Here is a 24,380-nt window from a genome sequence, read left to right as displayed (position 1 = left end):
AACCAAAACAAAATTTAAGCACCACTAGAAAGCTCGTTTATTTTTCTAGGTAATCATATGCATAACATGTGGGTTACATATTATCAAATTCCGACGTAAATTACGAAAGTAAAATCGCCGGATGATATTGTCGTCGTGCCGGACGCCCGACACGAATCCTTAAATTCAAAATATCTCGCGATCTATTAGAGTCTCCATCGATTTCTCTTCACCATTCGATTCTAAAAATTCAGGGCTACATTTTTTACGTTTTCATGAAAAAAATCCGAGGGGGCGTATTTTGCGATATTTTTAACCAAACATTTGGCATGCGAATTTGTGACCTTGACCTTTGACCTCCAAATTTTTGACCAATGGCAAATTTGTTTTACTGAAAAAGTTACGTGTGGAGGTGAAAAAACTACATCGAAATTCCAATCTGGACCGAAGATACCTTGATATTTCGGATTTACTATCTGAAATTTTCCGTTTTCGAAAATCGCGATTTCCCAACAAAAGCCCCCGAATTTTTTGCTCAAAATTTCAGGTTACACACTATGAAACACCCCTAACAACATATGTAAAATTCAGGATGGAGAAATAAAGTCGGTAAAATTGACAATTACCCTTAAAAGACTCCCGAACACACACAGAGGCGAAATCGCCGCTCAAAGTGCATGCGCGGTAAAGCGGCCTCGAGCAGGTTTTCAAACTTCAAATTCAAATTGCAGCAAAAGTATCGCGATTGCACCTAGGAAACTTGGTGTACTTGTTCAGAATTTCACGGGCTACATTTCAGCCCTGAACCCCAAAAAATCGTAGGGGGCTATCATCCCTTAATTTTGAATTTTCAAAAAAGGTCGCAAAAGGTGACCTTGACCTTCGACCTGCGAATTTTTTGTAAACGCAAAAGTTGTTCAGGATCAAAAACTAGGTTGGGCAGTGAAAATTTCAAGGTGATACCTCAACGCAGTCAAGAGTTGCAGTTTAGAATTCATTAGCAGAATTCGCTTTTTGGGTATTTTTGAGATACCGAAAAAATAGGGAACGCCCCCATTCCCGAGCTTCAAATTTGGAATTTCACCATCCATTAACAAGTACTTTAAGCAAATATGACTGCCATCTAAAAATTTCTACGCTGAAAAATCGCGTCCAATCGACCTCCAATCTCGCAAATAACTGCTCTTAGGCTTTTAATGCTGCCATTGCTGCCGATAAAATTGTCCCTCTTCTCGCTGAAGATTGTCCCTGTCTCGAAACACAAAATTTGACCCGTCCCACAGGAAATCCCTCAGGGATGGGAATCCCGTCCCCCCTCTATTTTGTTTCAATTTTAAAATATTTTTTAACAAGCAAAATGACAATTTTATTAAAATGCCAAAGCAAGGTTTGGTAATATAAATCTTAAAAAGAAGTCTTTTAGAAAAAAATTCTAAAAACCAGAATTTTTTCAAACAAAAAACAATACCAAAACAAGAAAGGTTTGAGAAACAATACAAGACAAGAAAATTTTAAATATTCCTTTTAAAAACAATAGCAGAACAATACCAGTTTCGTCAAGAAAAGTTCCAGACAATACAAAAGTTTGGTATATAAATACACCCTAATTCAAACGAACTATTTAGGTGTGCTAGAAGTACACTATAGCACGCATGAGAGTCAATGGGATCTTCTTGCAAAAAGTGGTAGAACTTCACATATTCATCACAGTTTACACATTTACAATCGAAACCGGTGTTTATATGCAAGTGAAATGCGAAAAAAAATCAACTTTACGATCGCGAGGCGAAATCGCCGCTCTGAGTGCATGCGCGGTAAAGCGGTCTCGAGCAGGTTTTCAAACTTCAAATTCAAATTGCAGCAAAAGTATCGCGATTGCACCTATAAAACTTGGTGTGCTTGTGCAGAATTTCACGGGCTACATTTCAGCCCTGAACCCCAAAAAATCGTAGGGGGCTATCATCCCTTAATTTTGAATTTTCTAAAAAAGGTCGCAAAAGGTGACCTTGACCTTCGACCTGCGAATTTTTTGTAAATGCTAAAGTTGTTCAGGATCAAAAACTAGGTAGGGCAGTGAAAATTTCAAGGTGATACCTCAATGTAGTCAAGAGTTGCAGTTTAGAATTCATTCACACAATTCGTTTTTTGGGTATTTTTTAGATACCGAAAAAATAGGGAACGCCCCCATTCCCGAGCTTCAAATTTGGAATTTCACCATCTATTAACAAGTACTTTAAGCAAATATAACTGCCACCTAAAAATTTCTACGCCGCAAAATCGCGTCCAATCGACCTCCAATCTCGCGAATAACTGCTCATTTTATAATTTATTTCCACTTTTATTATTGTTGGCATCTCTCTTGATTTGAAAAAATCGGCGCGGCTGGCTTGCACTTGCACTGTGGAGTTCACTCCACGTGGAGTGAACGTGGAGTGAACATGGAGTGAAGTTGTTTATTTTTCCAGGCATTGTTGCTTTTGTTGCCCTCCAGCCCATTGAGGCAAATGGAACCATATAACTATAATCTTCAAAAGTCCGGCCGGACTTAAGCTTCATATTCTTTCGATGGCAAGACATGTCAGCTTTGGGTCCTTTTGCCTCAATGGGTTGGAGGGCAACAAAAGCAACAATGCCTGGAAAAATAAACAACTTCACTCCACGTTCACTCCACGTGGAGTGAACTCCACGTGGAGTGAACTCCACGTGGAGTACAAGTGCAAGCCAGCCGAGCCGAGCCAGCCGACCTTTTCTCGAGCGAAAAAATTCGTCTCACTTTAAGAGCGAAAAAAGCGGCCTGCCGCCTGCCACTTTTGCGTCTCATGTAGAGCCTAAACTGTTTAGTACTTACGATTGGCTATCGCATAAGGCCCAGCAGAACTTTACTTTCAATCCATTTTGATGATCCGCTTGGCCGAAAAACTTGAAACGTCGATCACGCACAGCATTATTACCGCACTTTTTGACACTTATTGTTAGGGACAATGCACTTGATATAAAACGTCCTCAAAACGTCAAAACCCGACTAAAAACGCCAGCGTGAGCACTTGCCGCGAAAAATAGACGGACCAGCTGAAATTGAAACTTTAAAATGTAAAGAATGACACTGATAGGCCAATTTTAATTTTTTGGACCAATCACAAATTAGTTCTGGTTATAACCTCACATCCTTGACTGGCGCGAAATCAGTCTGAAAAAATATAGGAACAAACTAATTTTTTTTTCAAATCAAGAGAGATGCCAACAATAATAGTGGAAAAAATTATAAAAAATTGCAAAATTAGTTAAGATAATAAGTGGTATAATAATTAAAATTATGAAAAAGTAAAATATAAATTAATATGGATAAAAGTCATTTAAATTAAATTAGTAAATAATTTAAACATGAAAATAAATACAGTCTTTAGGAATAATTGTTAAAAAAACTTCTTAAATTCAAATCTTGAATATAACATGCTTTATAAAACGAATAGCAGGTAGACTGGACACGGCTTAAAGAAGTATACATGGCTAGACTCAGTTACACTTTTAGGAATAAACATTTATTAAACCATTATTATTATTATTATTTATTATTATATTAGACACCAACGGTGTACAACACAGAGTACATTATATAACGATATTATTTAACTGCAATTTCTTATATTTAGCAGCTTGAAATAAGGTAGTTGTATTATTTTTACAATTGAGGAAATGATACATGTCTATACCGCTTTCATCGCAGAATTGGCAAACACAATTAGCAGAAACATCTAGATGGAAACGTTTGTCTTTACATAACAGAAAATGATAACCATGGAAAGAGTATCTCGTAAAAACACTTCGATCTTTACAATAGGGTAGCCACCAGTTCTTGTTTGTCATAGCTGGGGTATTGTAAAAATTAGGGTGAATATTTTGTTTTTTATGCATCATATTATCCAAGAATTTAATATAAACAGGTGTGTCCGGCAGGGAGAATTTTGTCTTTAAGTCATTTACAAAATAATCAGTCTCAACTAGATCATATACAAATCTTGATTTCATTCTCTTATCGACACATAAGGCTTTCTTAAAAAATCTAGACTTAGCACATTCAAGATTATTTAAGTCCTTTAAAGTCAAGTATTTCCAGACAGCTTCAATACCATATGAGGCAACAGGAGAAATAGCTAAATCAAATAATTTTTTGGCTGTAACAATAGAACTTTTTGACAAATTTTTAATTTTGCCTGTAGCAAATATTGAGGCTTTAACTCTCTTATCAATATGTTTACTAAAACATACACCTGCAGTTTGGAAAGTGACTCCTAGATAATTAATTGAAGAGCAGAAGGTAATTTTATTCTGTTTTTCCCAGTTCAAATCTACTTTGCTATAACGACCATGACCACCGGCTCTGAATTTCATGACTTGGCATTTCTTTTCGTTTAATTTTAAACATCTTATAGCTAGGTAGTCTGTAATTCTGGGCAGTAAAATGGAAAAATCATTTAAATTTTCACTTAAAAGTACAATATCATCTGCATACAAAATGCATTTAACGCCAGGGAAATCTTTCATAATATCGTTAATATCACTGATAGCAAAAATGAACAGGAAGGGTGACATGCACCCTCCTTGTTTAACCCCGTTTGACTGTAAAATTTCTTCAGAAACGGAAATACCATCATTAATTAATAGAAAATTTACGTCAAGAATTTCTGCAAGCAAGTTTAGCTCTTCACAAGAAAAGATTTTTGTATCTACGACTTTCTTAAAGATAAATGTTCTACTAATAGAATCGAATGCTTTTTGTAAATCTAAAAATAAAGCGTACAGGGGTCTCTTATTTACAATTACTGTTGAGTGAATATGTTAAATAAGTAAATTTACAGCTTGTACAGTAGATTTCCCTTTAATAAAGCCGAATTGATTTAATGGAATATAGCTGATTAGAGAGGAATACAAACGTTTGTTAAGCATTTTGTCCAAAAGATTAAACCATTATTATATTTGTTTATTTTCTTCTAAGTCAATATACATGTAAAATGCAATGTCAGGTTATATTGCTTCCATAATTTTGAATGTTAATTTTGATTAAATCTTTAGCAATCTGGTCGGCCACAGGGACATCATAGATTTCAATTTTCAGATTTTAGATTGACCAGCAAGTCGGGATTTCCCGGGAATTTGTTTTCAGGCTTCTGGGATATCACGCAAATAATGTTTTTAAAATGGAAAGTTGTCCAGGGTCGAAAACTAGGTTGGGCAGTGTAAATTTCAATTTTAAAAGCAAACGTAATTGTCAATTGTCACATAAAAATTCCAACGCCAAAAAATCGCGTCTAATAAATTTTGAAATTCGTGGAGAACTGCGCAGCAATTATTAATTTCTAAATCGAGACGGTTTAAAATAGAGCGTCCATCGGGATTACTTTTATTGTTGCGAGTGTGACTTTGCTCGAAAATTATTTAATTTAAATGACTTTTATCCATATTAATTTATATTTTACTTTTTCATAATTTTAATTATTATACCACTTATTATCTTAAATAATTTTGTAATTTTTTATAATTTATTTCCACTATTATTGTTGGCATCTCTCTTGATTTGAAAAAAAATTAGTTTGTTCCTATATTTTTTCAGACTGATTTAGCGCCAGTCAAGGATGTGAGGTTATAACCAGAACTAATTTGTGATTGGTCCAAAAAATTAAAATTGGTCTATCAGTGTCATTGTTTACATTTTAAAGCTTCAATTTCAGCTGGTCCGTCTATTTTTCGCGGCAAGTGCTCACGCTGGCGTTTTTAGTCGGGTTTTGAGGTCGTTTTATATCAAGTGCATGGTCCCTAAGCGGCAAAAAGTGCGGTAATAATGCTGTGCGTGATCGACGTTTTAAGTTTTTCGGCCAAGCGGATCATCAAATGGATTGAAAATAAAGTTCTGCGGGGCCTACGTGAAACAGTTTAGGCTCTCTGCATGAGAAGCAAAAGCGGCCGGCCGCATTTCGTTCTCAAAGTGAGACGAAAAATTTCGCTCTCAGTTGAAAGCCGATTTTTTCGTCTCAAATTGAGAATTTTTTCTTTGATTGAGGGGAGGACGCGTTTTATTTAAATAACAATATGAGTGCGGCACCATTTGCGCGCCAGAGCGGTGGACCAATCGAGCCAGCTGCCGCGCGTTCGCCTAGGGGTGGCTGTGGTAGTCGTGAGTCGACCGAGCGCAGGGAAAATTTGGTGAGCGTTTCTAGCGATTTCATGCAATGATTCATGCTGCGAGATAAAAGAGAACTAATTCTCGAGAGAAGGGGCGGCTGCGAAGCGTCGGTGGCTTCGGAGAACGTGCGGATACATTAAAGTGCATGCTAGCACGTATGCTGAGTTTAGGGGTACACGGCAGGAGAATCGATCTCTCCTGCATGCCCCTCTATCTGTTATGTGCATAGCACGCAGTAGAATTGCAATGTGCACCGAGTGGGGGAAGAGCAGAGCAGTGTCCCACTGCATCTTATGTTGTGCCTGCCTCATAATGCCGCACAATATACGAGCAGCCTGTGACTCATTCATCTCTCCTGCAGTCAACAAAGGAGAAGCGTTCGGTTGACGTCCAGCGAAATCTCTTCATTTTAACGAAAACCAATTTTCCCTCAACGTTGGTGTTCTTCTATTGTCCAGCTCCCTACACTTGTGTAAACAACAGCATCCTATTCATTTTTAAATATTTCTCATAGGTTCACTGAAGAACTGCATTCCAAATATCACAAAACTATTTTCAAGAACGTTGAAAACACCGACAGTCATATACAGCGAAAATATTCGTCATGAAATTTGTATTTGAAAGTAATAAAAATTACGGGTTTTCGCCTCCCAATAAGCAGAGTTCCGAAAAAAACCGCGTTTTTTACATTTTTCTCGACCCACCTGGGTTTTATTGGGGGGTTATCAGGCCCGGACTGGTAATCGGGCGCACCGGGCGAAACCCCGGTGGGCCGCGGCCCAAGTGGGCCGTCTGGACCGCCCAATATTTCCAAGACTGTCAAGCGGCCCGCGTTTGTGGCTGTCGCGGCCCATATTTTTTAGAGGCTTTTCCATGTTGGGCTGAAGGCAACACACGCTCTTATTATTCAATTCCTTGTTTTGGCTAAAATAATTTCAAAATCAAAGAAAAAATCTTTAAAAAAATCGAAAAATAAAGTTTCATTTTTGTTACGTTTGTTGCATAGCATACCCACCGGCCCACCGCTTTGGCCGTTCGGCCCGCTCCTTATTAAATTCATTTCATCAAATTTCTGTTGGGGAATGTGCAAACGGGAAAAACTATCATATCCTTGATTTTTCCGTCTTAGCACACAGATATAAAAATTAAACCGAGAGCTTGATCAGGTACTAGGACTCGGCGGCCCCCACTTCGAGAGTCAATTCGCTTTGCGTGTTTCAAACTAGCGCGGAGACCATTTTAAATGCATTTTTGGGCTACGTTTTAATTAGATTTTTTGATGAGAATAGGCCAACAAACGGCCGAAGGAGCTAAAACTTATTTTTTCCATTTTCGAAATTTTGACCGGCGGCTGGCGTGCCTGGCGAGCTAAAACCAAAGCGGCTGGCCGAGATTTTGGGAGGCTGGCTGATCTGAGTGCTCTAGCATACATTTATATTTCTATTTGGAAATCGAATATTTAAAAAAATTTCAAGAAAAAAATTAATGTCCTACTAATTCGTTCAAAAGGTAAAAAGGTATTATTAATCTGACAAAAAAATTCATTACTCTAAACTTCTGACAAGAGAGAATTTTGAGCAACACACAGATTTTAGCAACGCAACCTTATTCAATTGTCAAGATTTTCCTAGCTTTCCCAAATAATTAGGTCAGAATAGGTTATTAATTCACACATTTGACGTCACTCCATCCATTTCAGATGACATATATTTATACTGCACTACTAAAATATGTATAATCCGTTTAATAAAAAAAATCGGTTGAAATTAAAGGCAGCTTTATATTTTTCCGTATTTCTACAGAAATATCCTGCTCAGTTAGTTTCGGCTACTGGTTCTAGTCCTAATTCATGAGCTTCCTGTTCCTGTCACGTCCTGAGCAGGATAATATTTCTGTAGAAATACGGAAAAATAAACAGCTCACTATCAGGATTGTGTTTGCTTTAATAATACCACCCGATTTTTTTCACCACTGGTTTTTAACGGTTCATACCACTCAATTTTGAACAATCTCTTGCGCAAGAAATGAATTTATTCCATATTCCCCTGTGAAAATCTAAGATTTTCGATCGGTAGTGGTCAAAATTTCCTCTACTGTAAATTTTTTCTTAAAAATTGCCATTTTTGCTGCCTCATTTTCTCCAAAAAAAAAATTCAAGTCGAGGTCATGAGCAAATAATTTTAGAAAATTATTGAAAACTGTGATGCAAACATGGCCTACAAGAAACTGGTAAAAAAATGAAAAACGGTTTTTAACACTGACATGCAATTTTTTTAAATGCGGGTCTTTCGCAACCCTGCTCTCTCTATCCACCGAGGAAGCTGCCTTTCATTTCAATCGAAAATTATAAAAGTTCGGGGGGGGGGGGGGGGGGGTGGGCTGCGGTGGCTCGGTGGGCCGCAAAAATCAAGTCCCCGGTAAAAAATTTGGTGCCAGTCCGGGCCTGAGGGGTAATATGTTTTTTTTTGGTTTTTCGGGTTTTTTCAAATTTGCTATTCACTGCATTTTTTTCAAGAAACGAAGAAATTTAATCCTCATGCCCCGGTACTTGCCAATTTTTCAATGTGCAAAAATGCAGTTTTACCTTTTTAGCGTTAAAAAACAGCTAAAAAACGATTTTTTTATTTTCCAGCATTTTTTTATTTTTGATACTAAAAATATTGGAGCCTTGGGTAAAATAGTGGGTTTTATTGGGTTTTTAGCCTGGTTAATCCCGATAAAACCCGGACTTCATTGAAACACTTACATTCGTCCCGTGAAGCCAAATCACGCATGCTGGAAAGGTGCAAAGCAGCAAGTAGCGAGTCGGCGCTGGTGCGCCTCCCAGCCCGTTGAGCAATTTGAGCATTTCGAGTCACTAAACTAACCACTTTTTGCCATCTCTGACATTGGGTAGTCAGTATTAGATCTCCGAACTGCTCAAATATATACCTCCCGTTGAAACTGTAGTCGAGATGTCGAGAATTAAAACGACGAATTAGAATAGAACAACGATGATGAAGTCTGTTTTCATATATTCCCAATATGAACACAACCTCAAATTTTTTGAGTATCAGTTCAAGTTTAGACCTTGATTTATCAAAATAAAAAATATTTTTTTTTGAAAGCTAAAACGAGATCCTTTACAAAGAAATGTCACGCCGCACTGAGCCGCAAATTAAAATTTAATATCACTGATCACTTTTATGTATTATATTGTTGTCGTGTATACCCCCATTAAGGATCGACGGAAATCGTTGTTCCCCAGTTTAAAACTTTGGTAGTAGACAATCTGATTTTCTTAAATTAGCTGTAGAGCTGTTGGACAGAATGGAGAAACCCTATGAAGCGTTCCATTGTAATATGAGCTGTCTTATGCTGGTCCTAGTATATGCACGATTTAATAAGCACCATGGACTTACATCCGCTCGGCAAAAATTAAGGAAAAGGTGGTTGGTGCTCGAAAGTTTTGGTTTTTGCTCGACACAAAGAACAGCAGCTGCTGCTGTGATCGGGTACTGGTGGCACTGGTGCCTTGCCAGCTGTCGTCGACTTTTCCTATGGGGCAGCTGCTCTCGCCGCTCGTGCGAGGATCCCCCAATGGTCGGTCGCGCAGTGAATATATACGGCGGCGGCGGCGGCGGCTGGCTCGTGCTCACATAAAGAAACGGGAGAAAATATTATTTGCGTGTTAGTGGCATGATTATGGTGCTCGGTGAATCTGTTTGATTTGATCTCATCTTTGAGGATTTGGTGACTAACCGTACTGGTGGATATAGAAAGAGAAAATGATCGATTCTCCCCTTAATAACTATTTTGTGATAGAATTAAACTATTTATACTTTTTAACCCCTTTTAAAATTTGGGGGATATGAAGAGGGTTTGAAATGATGAAGACCGATAAATTCAGATGAAGAATTTGGTTGGTGTATTGGTTTACAGTTGGATATCCGATCGGATGCTTAATCAAATACAAGAACTGAAATGGTTTACAATAATAAGTTACAAATTCTTTAGTTTAACTGACGGTTGGACTCACCCCTTTGAATCGGGTTCTGCACTATTAAACGAATCACGTCAGCACCGTGTGGCTGACGGACGAAAACTGAATTCTTATTTTAAAATCATCTTTCTGCTGTTAAACAATAATGCAAAATTACAATAATTCAAACCGCCGACAATTGTTGGCTTCCAACAAAAAGCAAGACCGCGTTGTTATACCGCTACATTAGTCCGGGGGTCATAAACTGGAAGTTTGGAAAGCCAAGAAAAATTTAACTGGACCGACTTTGAATCGCCGTAATTAATCCAGCACATTGGTGTTGCACTGCGGTGTCGATCGAGCTTTGCGCTCCAGACCAACCGCAATCATCAACTACCAAAAATCTAATATTTTGTCATACTGTACACTCTGTTGCACGGGAATTGTCGAACGCGTTGTTCAGACAAGGGCAAATGGAAAGGAGTGTGAACTCCTATTCCACTTTAAGAAATGCAACAGCGAGGACAGCGCGTTTGAAATTATTTTGGGTCTGAAATTTTAACGAGTTTGTTCATCAGCAGAAAGGAAAATACTTTGGGTGACACATTTTATCTTTGAATTAAAATTATGGAAACTCAATCGCGACCGAATTTAACCCGTGTCAAATGAGGCAAACCTTTTTGTGATTACAATAAATTACAATAATTCAAACCGCCGACAATTGTTGGCTTCCAACAAAAAGCAAGACCGCGTTGTTATACCGCTACAAAAACAAGCTTAAAACATGTTTCTAGCTTAAATTAAAGTCCAATTGTACAGCAAACGTTTTACCTTAACTTGGTGTACTTTTACTCTATTAAAAAGAGATGAAATTTTCCGTATAATATATTTTTGAGAAAATCGGTTTCAAAGATTCCAATGCTATTAATCAAGTAACAATTTGGGCCCGATCATTAGACGAAGGTTTCGGAGTTGGTTTTCACCCCCTTCCCTGCATTTAAATACTTGGGTATGTATCCTCGTCGGGTGCACCTCGGGCCGATCCACCACCCACGCTCAATGTTAATATGCAGCGCAGGAAGTCGGTTTTTGCATAATTTTTGGCCCTCTATTTAAAAACGCGTTTTCTTTTTTACTGCACCTATAATAACCAACTAAAAATATTGAGCGTGATGAAATGATCGCAGATGTGAGAGACTAAACTTGCGCAGTGACTTCAACGATAGGTTTTCATTTCACTCAAATTATCAGACAGAAAGTAAAACGAAAATCATTATAAGTAAAGAAAAAATACCAATGAAATTAAATGAGAAAATAAATCGCAGCAAATGGAAAAGTTACAGTTTCTGCCGAGTCACACATCTCGTCAAATCTTATGAGAATCCCATAAAAGTGGGACAATTTTTTTATCCTACGGAAGGATCCATATTAAGTGAACCCCTGTTTGGCAAGTGGTCTTCAGATCTTGATGAAATTCGGTGAAGATGATGCCCTAGGGAACCTAAGTTAAACCCTAAAATATTAGGTCAAAATTCCAAAAATTGTTCATTTTACAGGGGTTCAAAATTTGAGATTTTTGAAAAAGGTGATGTTTTCGGCGATTTGTAACTTGGACTCTGTTTATAGTAAACACAAAAATTAGGTATCCAAAATATTTTACGTTTGATGCCAAACAACTTTCCCACGATGACTAACTTCGTAGGTCAAAGGTCAAGGTCACTAAATTGGGGTCAAACTTTTCAAAAAAATCCCACATACCCAAGTACATAAAATTTGGGAAATTCAAAATAGCCAAAATGTGCCTCATATCCATGGTAACATATAAAAAATTGGCGACACGTTTTTTTTTCGTTTTCGAGATATTTTGAATTGAGTGTTTAAAATCGATGTTTTCCGGGTCTTCTGATCATAAATAAAAACACGTTTTCCGCTTAATCTCAGCTTCTATGGGTCCGATTTACAAAAACCGCAAATAACTTGATTAACCTTTATTTATTAATATTTTAACAAAAAATTAATAAATGCAAGCAATTCAAATATCTGAAATTGCACACAATATGCACCAAATAATGATGGTTACACATAAATTAGTGGTTGCATTTATTTATAATAATAAAAGAACAGTGTGAAATATTAAATTTATTTTTAAAATATTAATAAATGAAGGTTAATCAAGTTATTTTGAATAAACTAAAACCTGATTTAATGCTATTTTTAAAATAACCCTAAATTTTTTTTACCATCTTCATATTAGCAATTTTTTTTGAAGGTTTCCTCTACAAAGAAAATAATAATATTTATTATTGTAACTATTTTGGGACATTCTTGATTGGTGTCACGCTTAATTTGTCGAGATAGAGGTTAAAAATATGAAAAAATAATTTTTTCGGATTTCCAGGGGGTGGTTAAGGGTTCGAAGGGGGTCGGCACCCTTATGATCACTTGCATTACCTAGGGGAGGTCATTACGTATCAAACGGTGTGCGGTTTTTGTAAATCGGACCCATAGAAGCTGAGATTAAGCGGAAAACGTGTTTTTATTTATGATCAGAAGACCCGGAAAACATCGATTTTAAACACTCAATTCAAAATATCTCGAAAACGAAAAAAAAATGTATCGCCAATTTTTTATATGTTGTTACCATGGATATGAGGCACATTTTGGCTATTTTGAATTTCCCAAATTTTATGTACTTGGGTATGTGGGATTTTTTTGAAAAGTTTGACCCCAATTTAGTGACCTTGACCTTTGACCTACGAAGTTGGTCATCGTGGGAAAGTTGTTTGGCATCAAACGTAAAATATTTTGGATACCTAATATTTGTGTTTACTATAAACAGAGTCCAAGTTACAAATCGCCAAAAACATCACCTTTTTCAAAAATCTCAAACTTTGACCCCCTGTAAAATGAACAATTTTTGGAATTTTGACCTAATATTTTAGGGTTTAACTTAGGTTCCCTAGGGCATCATCTCCACCGAATTTCATCAAGATCTGAAGACCACTTGCCAAACAGGGGTTCACTTAATATGGATCCTTCCCTACATAATATATAAAAATTGACTAATATTCCCATTCTCTTTTACAGGAAAAATAAACGAGGCTGGTGGTCACAATTATAAAGTAATTTTAGGTTAGAAAATCGGGGGATTTCAATGCTCTGCTTTATAAAATGTTTTACTAATTTTTTCAACGTTTTGTCTTCTGATCCAAAAGCTTCTAAAACAATAAATAAAAATATTGGTTTCCACACTCATCAGAATGTACGTTTGAAATGAAAAATCTTTAAAATTGACGGGGTCCTTGCAAATGTTTTTGGTTGCACCGGTGCACCCCGTGACAGAAGCAGGAGAAATATATTTCCTTTCAAATTTTTTCTTGTCATAATTCTTCAAAGGTACCCAGAATCTTTTTTGAATTGATCCTTGGGTGGTAAAATATTGCGACGTGCATTGTATACCCTATACCTACAGAGGGTTTTGGACCCTTTGTTGATTTTCGAGCATATGTGATTTAGTCACGCGGCAGAAAACCGGCCTTGTGTAGCAAAAGAGGAAAAAGATTGGTACGGAGTAGCATGAACGTGAGAGAGCTATGCACCAACACCAACCCCAAAAAAGGTAGCTGCTCTCCTGCCGCCAAGCCTCGTCTTGCTTCGTTTAGAAAACACTGCTCCCTCTACGTGGTCAGGAGAAAAACAATTATATTTGCCTTTTCTTTGCTTTTTGATTTTGTCCATGTCCACCATAAAATGTCAAACACTGATTTTAAAGTAAAATGCATTTTAATTGATTTCATTGCACAAATATTGAAGTGATTATCAAACAATTTTTTTATCCTACATAATATATAAAAATTGACTAATATTCCCATTCTCTTTTACAGGAAATAAACGAGGCTGGTCTGGTGGTCACAATTATAAAGTAATTTTAGGTTAGAAAATCGGGGGATTTCAATGCTCTGCTTTATAAAATGTTTTACTAATTTTTTCAACGTTTTGTCTTCTGATCCAAAAGCTTCTAACACAATAAATAAAAATATTGGTTTGTACACTCATTAGAACGTACGTTTGAAATGAAAAATCTTTAAAATTGACGGGGCCCTTGCAAATGATTTTGGTTACACGCCGTGACAAAAAGTACCAAAAATATATTTCCTTTCAAATTGGTTCCATTCAAAACTTTTCAGAAACGAGTCCATAATTCTCGTCAACCTTGCAACCTTGGTTGTGTTCCGACGCAGATACCCCCTACAGAGTAAGGGACCCTACCATGATGTTTTACCAGCGTTGGGAATTTGTCCGTCGAATAATGCGTATTGTAAGTTACAAGCAAAGACCTTGTTTTCTCTAGGGGCTGCCTGAAAAAGAACGCGAAGCGGAGGAGCAACAGCAAGGCATAGCAGAGGACACCACCTACCTACCCCCGGCTTCAACGCAAGAGTGCGTGTAGCTTCCCTATATATCAGCCTCTCGCTCAGTGGTGTCAGTTCAGTGCGCGTGTAGCAGCAGTCGTGAGAAGACGTGAGACGCTCCTGCTCCCTACATACACACCACGATGCCTCAGTGCGCCGTCTCGACATGTAACAATTCACACAGGAAAACGAAAAAAGATGGCATCCCTGAAAATCCTGATGATAGGATTAGTTATCATCGTTTCCCACAAGACCCCAGGGTAAGGGGACACTGGATCAAAGCATGTGGCCGCGATTTCAACGACGAAACCTCGCGGTGAGTTTATTTTCTTATGATTATCGTTGCGTGTATGATATACCAAAAAAGTCAAGCAGTGCAGCGCGGCCTTAGGTTAACAATTTTCAAGTTCGGCACGTCCTTTTTTATTTGTTGTAGTTTGGAGCCCAAATGCGGTAATAAGGATCAGCCGCAAAAAAATAGATGGAAGGATGTTGTTAAAATTTATTTTTCTTTTAATTATTTCTGGCGCCAATTCGTGTGCAGCATCCCTGTTACGAAGTTTGGCAAAATGATTGCAGTATGAAAAGCAATTCTGTATCTTTCGTATCTTTTTACCGTTGATTTTATTTTATTTTTGGTGTTTACTCCTAATAAAATATTTAATTTAACTCTTCAGATAAATTTAAAAAATACAAATTGTGTTAGGTGGGATACCAGCCCAAATTTATTAAAATAAATTTGTATTAAAAGAGAGGCAGATGATGAGCTCGTTAGTGTGTGGCATGGCAATACAGCCTTGTAAATGTTTGTTAGGGGTGTTTGCATTGCCCGTAACGTATAACTACTTGAAAACTAACGAAATAATTACCGCCGTTTTTTTACCACGTGCCTTTGTTTTCTGTTTCGTGCAGGATCTGTTCCAAACATTTTGATCGTCGATATTATGTGATCATTCCGCGAGCCAACTCTTCTCCAGGGAACAAAGAAATTCCCAATCGTCGACTTCTGAGAGGCTGCACTCCAACCCTGTCCTGCCCGTTCGTAGTGCCCTCTCTTGTTGAAGAGGCCAAATCATGGGGCCCACCGCAACGCGCAGCGCCACGCAGCGGTGATGACGGGAAGGTTGGCTTCAAGTCGGGGCTCAAGAAGACGGTTGGCGCGAACTCGCCTCTTGTTACGCTGCCTCTGACTAGCCCCGATGCCGCCTCAATCTCTTCAGTGGCCAGCTCCGACGCTTCTACCGTGTCGCAGGAAGAATTCTGCGGGGCTCTGGGCCTCACACGGAATTTCCTGCCTGCGCCAGGGGTAGCGCCGCACAGCCCCTTCTTCAACGGGTAAGAATATTTTGAAAATATTGTTGATTATTTGAATGTCTTTTTTTGCCTTTGCACAATTTCCGATGATTGTGAATATATAATCAATAAAATTGCCTTTCCGTTCTTTTCGGGGAAGGCACGAAAAAAATTCAAATTACCACGTTGTTCAACCGCTCTTTGTCCCGATTTGTGCTTCGATTTTCAGCAGCTATATTCCCAGTACAACATAAATGTTAAACACTGATTTTAATTCCATTTTTGCCTTCCGAGATAGCTTATCAGTAGAAAATTAAGAATTTATTAAAGATTTAATGACATATTTTACTGTGCATCCCCAAAATATGCAGTATAGGGGACACCTTTTTAACAACTGATGAATTTTGCAACACGCGACGAAAGATAAGGAGAATATTTATTATGTTCGTCTCCTGTTCGTCTCACAACCCATAAGCGCAGTGTGCGTTTTGTCGTCTCCCGTCTCCTTGCCTGCGACGCAAAGAGATAATTATTTAGCTGCGAGAAGGAGAGTGCGGCAAGCATGCGTGCGAATAGGTTATCCTTATGCCACTCATTGTAGCCAATGCATGCAGCTCGAGTGAAAGTGCTGTGAGAACGGTTTAAACTGTTTCTAAAGATAGAGAAGAATTATTTATTTTTTTTACAACTACCTTCTCTTGATTTCGATTACGTCGTTCTTTTATTTTTGCGTTCAAGCAAAATCCGATTTTTAAATAAAATTCCCGAGGCAAGTAGCGCGAAAGAATTCCGGCATTTCCGTTTAGGTGAGAGGTCGGTGTACCCTGCTGCCGCCCCGGCAGTACAGCGAACACAGTCGGTGTGGGTGATTTGTGCGCGGCTCCACTCTACGAGGGTCATTGGCCGCTATGTCAAGGACCTCGCCGGGCGCTGCTGCAGCGGCAGTCTCCCGAAGCTGCTATAGCTAGTTTCTTTTGCTCGCGCTCGCTGGCACACAACAGCCAAAGCAGCAGTTTGCGCTCGCGGAGCTGCATGCGTCATACCGTCTCCTTTTGTTCAGGTGAGATAGGGGCTTGATTGCCGCCCCCTGAGACGAACCCTCGTTCTGTTAGAGAGGGGGAGGGGGTAAGGAGGTCGAGCGAGTCAGGGTGCACGCGTGGCAGGCGAAATCCGCCTCAGGGGGTCTCAAACGCAGGGGGTTTCCTGTTTTATTTTCGGACAATTATGCTGGGAAAGGGTTCGCACGTACAAACGGGGTGATGTCTGTTTTGGCCGCATTTGCGAAAGGCGTTGCTGCGAATAAGGCGCAAAATTCACTTTCAGCCGCGGTTTTGTTTATTGGTCAAGGCGAGCCAGTAACCAGTCTGCGGACTGGAAAATTGGGCGATTTTGACAACCTCGGGACGCAGGGGTGCCGAGCGTTTGAAATCGAGTTCCGGCCAAAGTACATAATATATACGTGCTTCCAGACGGCACGTGTCGTGCCAAATGCGTCTGACGTTGCACCTCGAAAATATTTCGGGCTCACCCCCCGGCGGGGTCCGCGGCCGCTGACCTCTGACCCCGCGCCAGGCAGTGACGGGGTCATTGAACCCGATGGCGTCACGCTCTCGCGCGCGCTCTACCTGTAGCAGGTCGTTCACCTCGCCGCTCGGCCCAATTCTCCGGGCCCGATTTTCTCTCTCACTTCCTTTACGCGCGTCTTGATCGTGTTTCGGCTGCTGGCCCACTTTCGACGCCCGCTGGATCGAGACGTTCGCTCGCTCGCTCGCTTATCTTTTGTTGCATTTTTATTATTATTGTGTGTATATTATGCTCGTCTCGTGCGCGCCGGGTGCACAGCTACTCGCCCTCCCAAAGAAAGATAAATTCGTTCCGTTGCGTCGGGCTAGACCTCTGTGCATTTGACGCACCTCTCGTCTTGCAAATAACTTTGCTGCTTATCTCACTTGGAAACAAGGGAAGGCGCATTGATAACTGCACTCTTTTTCAAATTGCCGACTATAATTATGCGTAAACATTGATTTTATTCACATTTCTTGCTCGCAAAACAATGAACCTCGCGTAGATTTTAAAATTGCTTTTCACACACGTCAATGATTCTAAAAAATGTTTAAATTTCTGTTCTGCAACCTACATATTTATGGGATGAAAAATTTATTAATGCACCTATTTTTCTGGCAAAATTAAACTAAAAAAAACTGCCTAAAAACTAAACAATTTTAGTCTAAAAGTGCCTTAATTTCACAACCCCATTTTGCTACACTTTCAGATTTGTTGTATTTAAATATATAAACACAGTTAAATATTCAACGAATTATAGTTTTCCTCCCAACCTATAATTTTCCATGGAAATTTTTATTAAGTTCTCCAAACTGCGAAAATTGTAAAATTAAATACATTTATTGAGCCAGGCTACGAACATTCAACTATTGCGCTGCTCATTTTTATTTTATTTCTCCATATCAAGTCATTAAATTGTTGAAACGTTTCAATCCTTGCGTGTTTTTGTAAGGTTAGTGTGTTGCAAAGCAAAAGTTTATATTACATTAATTTGCTTAATAAAAGAGGCATTTATTTTGTTTCACTTGTTGAGATAAATTTAATATCATATCTTCTGCACAATTCTTATTTAATCTTATTAATTCCTAATTAATTTTTAATCTTTTTGAACGTTGAATAATTTAAAAAAAATTGGCAAAATATTTGCGGTGCCTAATTCTCTCGATTTTTTCTGTGAAACAACTAACTGTTGCTCCCAAGTAAATTTCACTGTTCCTCCCAACCACCAACAAATCATTGCATGTTGTATAAAATTAAATTATTTCCGTCTCCTGTGCCACCGTGAGAGCACAGAGGCTCCAGTGGAGGTCCGAGCGGAATCCGCGCGACCCTCGGCAAAAAATAATGTGCAATAAAGGGCACACACGAGCCGAGAAAGCTAGCTAGAGTATCGAGCGGTGCGTGTGCGCCTGCGCCCTTCGGAACGGGGCGCCGCGGACTTCACTGTCGCGAGTACTGAGTCCGATTTTTTGCTTTTTCGTAGGCCGCACGTAATGCAGGGAGTGAGCCCGTTAAATCAGGCGGCGCAACCGCCTGCACAGGAAGAGAGCGAGGAGGCCGCGGAGGAGGCCGCCCCCCAGCAGCAACTCGAAGGTGGAGAACGCTGCGACTCCATCATCAGCGAGGAGACCGTCGCGAGGACCGCAGCTGCTCTCGTGCACGTTGAGTTCGACGAGGGAGCCAAGCCCCTCGAGTTCACCGCTGCTGGCCACATATCGCCGCCAGGTGAGTTGTTTTTCGCAAAGGTCAAACAAAGGCAAATGCCGTCTGTGTTTATAGAACACGACATTGTTTCACCTGTTCGCGTCCTTCACAGTATTAACACACGTGTTGGCCATGGTGGTGCTTCAGCTAAATTTCTTACATAAGTTATTAACTCCGTTCTATAGTTTCCATTTTTCCTGCGTTGAAAATTGTCGAAATTAATTTCAACCAGCCTTTAAACACACAAAATATAAAATTTTCCCAACTCATTCACGCAATGAGAAACTAAATTTCTTTAAAAATACCAGTGAAGAAATTTAAATCTTGAAACTCATCTTGAGATTTTTTGCGTGCTTAAATACTAATTTAATTTCTAATTTTGCCCATGATTTTATTTTTATGCTTTCACGGCAGCTTGATACTTTTTTCGAATCACTCTCCTTGCACCAAGCTGCCTCTCAGCTTGGCCTTGGCCAACGCGCACAATGCTAAGTAATATCCATTTTCACTTACGACTGCACATTTTTCAATGAAAGCCGAAGCTGGTTCAAGCGGTGGTGGATCCGACGAGGAGGACGCGGCCCCCAGGATGAAGCCGTCATCCCGCCTGAAGCGCACCCACAGGCAGAGCAGTTCCGAGAGTGATGCCAAACTCTCTCGCCTGAGCAACGGCGAAACCCTCACGGACAGTCGGGAACGGCAGATCAATGCCATCCTCGACAAAGCTCGATCTCCGGAAGAGATCAACCGGCTGATCGAAAACACCAGTCGGGAGGTGGAGAGCCTCACGCAGGTGATCTCCTGCAAGCTGGCTGAGCTGTACAGCTACATCAGCCAGAAGAGCTTGAAGAGCGAGCTCTTGGACAAGGCACACGTCCGTCGTTTGATCCCACTGTCCATGAAGCCGCGAGCAAATGGCCTGCAGGAACAACTGCCCATCGGTGAGGGACGGCAAGGACCCATCATCAAAGCGTCCCATATCATCGCTACTCATAGGTAATAATAAATACCTTCGGCAATTTATTTTTTATTATCTCCAAAAAATACAAGAGAATTCTTGTTCTTCAGATAAGACATATTAGTTTTAAGATGGGAAATAATTTTTCTAGAATTCCAAGATTGTGATTAGGCCAGTTTTGAAATAATTAAAAAAATATATGCAAACCTTAATATCAACAAACCGCAGTTTTTTTATGTATTTTTTAATCTCTCAGCCAGTTTTTATAAATAATTTTTGGAAAAATTCCCCACTCCATCTAGAGGTTTATTTTTCCTTTTAGAAAGGCACAAAATGTTTTCAAAATGACTTCATTTAATGACCGTGGTTCTCCTCTCCGTATAGTAACAACCAATTTTTCACTTCCAGGCGAAACAATCCAGATGAAATCCCACGTCAGGGGCGCAGGATGCCACGCCGAGAACAGAGCAGCACCACCACCAGTGCCAACAGCAGCACCATCGCCCTGCCAACGATGGATCCTAACACGAACTTCCAGAACATTCTGCAAGGAATTGCTATCCAGAGCCGCATTGACAACAGAATGCAATCAACCTGCGGGCCCATGTCCAGCCAAGCGAGTCGCAGGCTACACAGCTACCCTGACGTGACCTTGCACCAACTGCCGCAACAGGTCAATCCCGCCACCACTCCCATGCTGCAGAAGATCTTGACCAAAACGCCTGGCAACACCGTCCTGGCCAACAACAACTCGCCCACCTTGATGCAGTTGTTGACTGAGCCCAAGAAGCCAGGCCACCAGGGCGACCGGCTGAGTGACATGCCCATCCCCAACCTAGCGGCTGACCACAACGTCTCCATCACCGATCTACTTGGCTCCTCAAAGGTGAGCCTTTACCTCTATTTTGTTTTTTTAATTCACTGGCATGCATTGAAAATAGATCAGTATTTTATTATTCAAAGGATTTTCCGTGCACAACATCTTGCAATTTTGAAAATCATGAACCATTTTTTGGGTAATCATGTGTTTCAGGGATTTGATTGAAAAATTCAGTGTTACACTAATATTTTATAATAATTTTTTTAGTAATCTCTGCATTTGACCTCCACTTGAGCTATATGAGTACGTAGGATGAAAATTAAGTCCAAATTGATTCAGGAAGAGCATTTTGAAATTATTACTCTTAAAATTGGTTGATTTTTTAAGTCTTTAAAATGTTGGAATTTTACTAAGGAACAAATAGATAAATTGATTTCTTTTTTAATAATTTTACTAAAACTGGGTTGTAAGGCAATGCTGAATTTAATTAAATTTAATTCATGAATTTAATTTATTGGGCAGCTAAGGCAAGACACGATTACATTTTGAATTTTAGGCTTTTATTTTAAGTTCTCGCACGCCCCTGTTCTGTTTGTTAACACATGCACCTTTGCTTTTAGGCCCACAGTGAGCTCACCATCACTGTCACAAACCCCACAACAGAACTCTCCAAGAAGCAGGGAACATCTCAAAGAACTGTACGTATCCTAAATTCCGTTTATGTCTTTTGTACAACCGATAAATGTTTTATTTTTTAATCAATAGTAATTTTTATTTGCACCAAACACGTTATTCTAAGTATGGAAAGTTGGATTTTTTGTCTAATGGAATTTACATAGATGGCATAAAGTTGAGTTTTTCTTGCGGTTGTGTTTCAGGTGGAGAGGCTGTGTGGTGACTTTGACAGTGACCATCTAGTTATTGACGATCCAACGGCGAGTGAGCCATGGAGGTCAGATGGCAAGGTGGAGATGTGCATGAGGTGCGATGAAAAACCGGCTAAGTTTGAGTGCGGTAACTGTCGCCAAGGACGCTACTGCAGCCGACAATGCCAAGTAAATACTACAATCTCTGATTACATAGATAGTGTTGCATAAAAATAGTTTCGGTTGTTATCAAATTTTAATTTTCCGCTGAAGTTAGATTTTTCTGCAGGTGTTAATAGCATTCTTTTACTTGTTGTAGAAAGATGACTGGGAAAGACATGAACTTCAATGCGTGCCCAAGAAGACCCCCAAGACCTCTTCAAATACGCCGTCGTCAAAGGCTGCTTGATCTCTTTACACTCTGAAAACTTCGCTCAAAACTCATTTGGTGCCAGTGTGACCCCACCTAAAAATTAAGCTTCGGAACTTTTTAAAACGACCATTTGAGTGGTTAAGCACCTTCACTAGTTCGACGTCTTCTCAATTAGGAGTATTTTTGTGTATTGGTTCACTTTGTGTAAATTTTTTTACCTAATTTTGTCTCTTTACACATATTCATTGTGAAAAAGCGCTCATGAACCGAGATTAAATATGGTGACACACCCAAATATATTTTTTTCGGCAATAAATTTTGCCAGATTAAAAACGCGGACATTTTTTTTCTCTCTTGAACGTGCAATCCCAAATGGAAATGGTCTAATCAACTAAAAATTTTGTAAATTATATCCAGACCTTTTTCCCAGTTGACAAGATGTCCGCTTTTTTGTTACCCATGTATCAAGTTCCTATGTAAATATTTTTCTTATTAGTTAGTTTAACGGAATGTAGATTAGGTTTGACGCTCGCGACTGAATGGTTCCAGCAACATGGCATGAACTTACATTATATACTTTTCTCCAATTTTTTTATTTCTTTTTTAAAATTTAAGCAGTTTGAAATGCCATTATTTGCTGCTAGGACCGAGTGCTCATAATTGAATCTAACTGCAACAACGCCACTCTTGTTGTCGCTTTTCGTTTCGAATATATTTCGTATATCAGGATCTCAGTTTTGTAATTAGGTTGATGTAATGGAGACAGAGACTCACAGGTTTATAATTACTTGTCTCGACTTCTTGAGAACATTTTTGAGTGGCGTTTTTTATAGTTTTCGTTTCGTGAAAATCACTTATTTACGGCACCAAGACGTATTATACATTGAAAAAGCCGGTTTTGATTTTCACATTTTTGTGAATTTAAAGATCTAGTGACGACTTTCATATTATTGTTACATCTCTAATTTACAATCATTTTAAAAATAGTTTTAATTAGACTGTAAATCTTCCTGGTCACGGTGGCAAAATCTGCTTCAACAAATTTTTCGCTGTTGAATTCAACCTTTTCTTGCAACAAGGAAATTCGCGATTGTTTGTTGAAAGTTAGTTGCACAATTTTACCGGGACCAGGGGAAATTAAAGAGGAATGATACTGGAAAAGCCAAAAGCCTGGAAAATGCTTGTTGTCTATGCATAAACTCGTCTCTTAGGATTCAGTTAAAGCCTAAATTTACCTAAGAAGCGCTGTAATTTTTTGAGAAAATTGGCTGGAAAGTTACCAAGCTTTTCAAATGGTAATGGCTGTCTCCTTACTTGAAATCTGGTATGGCATCCAACAATAATTCGAATATTTTTCAATTTTTGGCCTGTATCATTCCACTTTAAACTAAACCTTACAGTTCCAGCGTAACTGTAAGAAACTGATAATATGATATGTCAATAAAATATTTTGCATACTCTTACAAACACTGCTTTGTTTTCATTTCCTTAGATCACTTAACACCCTACACCATAAAATCCTCTGCTCTATAAAAATAGTTAATAATTTTCCATAAAATAGAGTAAATAAAAAAATCCCACAGGAATTAAAAATTAAAAGCTTTTTCTTAAAACAAGATATTTTTCGACGACTCACAATCATATTTTTAAATCTTTCACATCTGATTTATAAAATATGATGGAGTAAAATCTGCTTTAATATAAATTTTCTGTAAATTTCCTTTTGCAAGCATTAACAGTTAGTAAAATATGCCAAAAAATATAACCATCGTATGGCTCCAAGTCTACACGCTGATGGAATTCTGATAAGAAAAATTTTGACACGCTCTCTTTACTGCACAGTGGCTGATCTGCCCCTTCATTGTCAGACCTCATCAGCAGTATTTATATTATTTACTAAAATTCACAAATTCAAAATATGCAAAAAAAATAGTATCCTTTAAATGAAAAACTAATTTCCAAGTTGAAATTCTGCTTCATCTATAAGCATGGGAGTTCGTTATTATAAATTTAATGATAAATTAAGTGTATTTCTTTAATTTTCTGTTCGTCAAATAAATCAGGTTTGGTGACCGATTTAAACATTAATTTTTAATCCTCAAAATTGAATGATATCATCAAGTATGAATTAATTTAAGCCAATTAGGCAAATTCAGGCTTAATATTCTTGTAACCAGGGACTGACAATGAGAGAAAAATAATAATGAACCGCAATTGAAATTCACACTATACGCATTTGGCGCCACATTTTAAATCTAGCCAACTCTCTAAAG

General features: G+C 38.7%; 1 protein-coding gene across 2 annotated transcripts; it reads left to right on the top strand.

Annotated features, from left to right (window-relative positions):
* The first annotated feature begins 14,645 nt into the window (after positions 1 to 14,645).
* On the top strand, positions 14,646 to 23,339 carry LOC135943506 (uncharacterized). 2 transcript variants are annotated; one of them, XM_065490066.1, is made up of 8 exons: positions 14,646 to 14,846; positions 15,443 to 15,865; positions 18,870 to 19,111; positions 19,627 to 20,086; positions 20,457 to 20,934; positions 21,489 to 21,566; positions 21,747 to 21,923; positions 22,054 to 23,339. In XM_065490066.1, the coding sequence occupies exons 1-8, from the start codon at positions 14,674 to 14,676 to the stop codon at positions 22,141 to 22,143; spliced, it is 2,121 nt and encodes a 706-aa protein (XP_065346138.1). In that variant the 5' UTR covers positions 14,646 to 14,673; the 3' UTR covers positions 22,144 to 23,339. The 2 variants fall into 2 exon arrangements, with proteins under 2 accessions (XP_065346138.1, XP_065346139.1); XM_065490067.1 differs by lacking the exons at positions 14,646 to 14,846; positions 15,443 to 15,865 and adding an exon at positions 16,742 to 16,883.
* Positions 23,340 to 24,380: the final 1,041 nt, after the last annotated feature.

This window comes from Cloeon dipterum, chromosome 4 (assembly GCF_949628265.1).
Source record: "Cloeon dipterum chromosome 4, ieCloDipt1.1, whole genome shotgun sequence".
NCBI classification, from domain to species: domain Eukaryota; kingdom Metazoa; phylum Arthropoda; class Insecta; order Ephemeroptera; family Baetidae; genus Cloeon; species Cloeon dipterum.
Note: the sequence above shows the minus strand (reverse complement) of the source record. Positions and strands in the feature narration are given on the sequence as shown.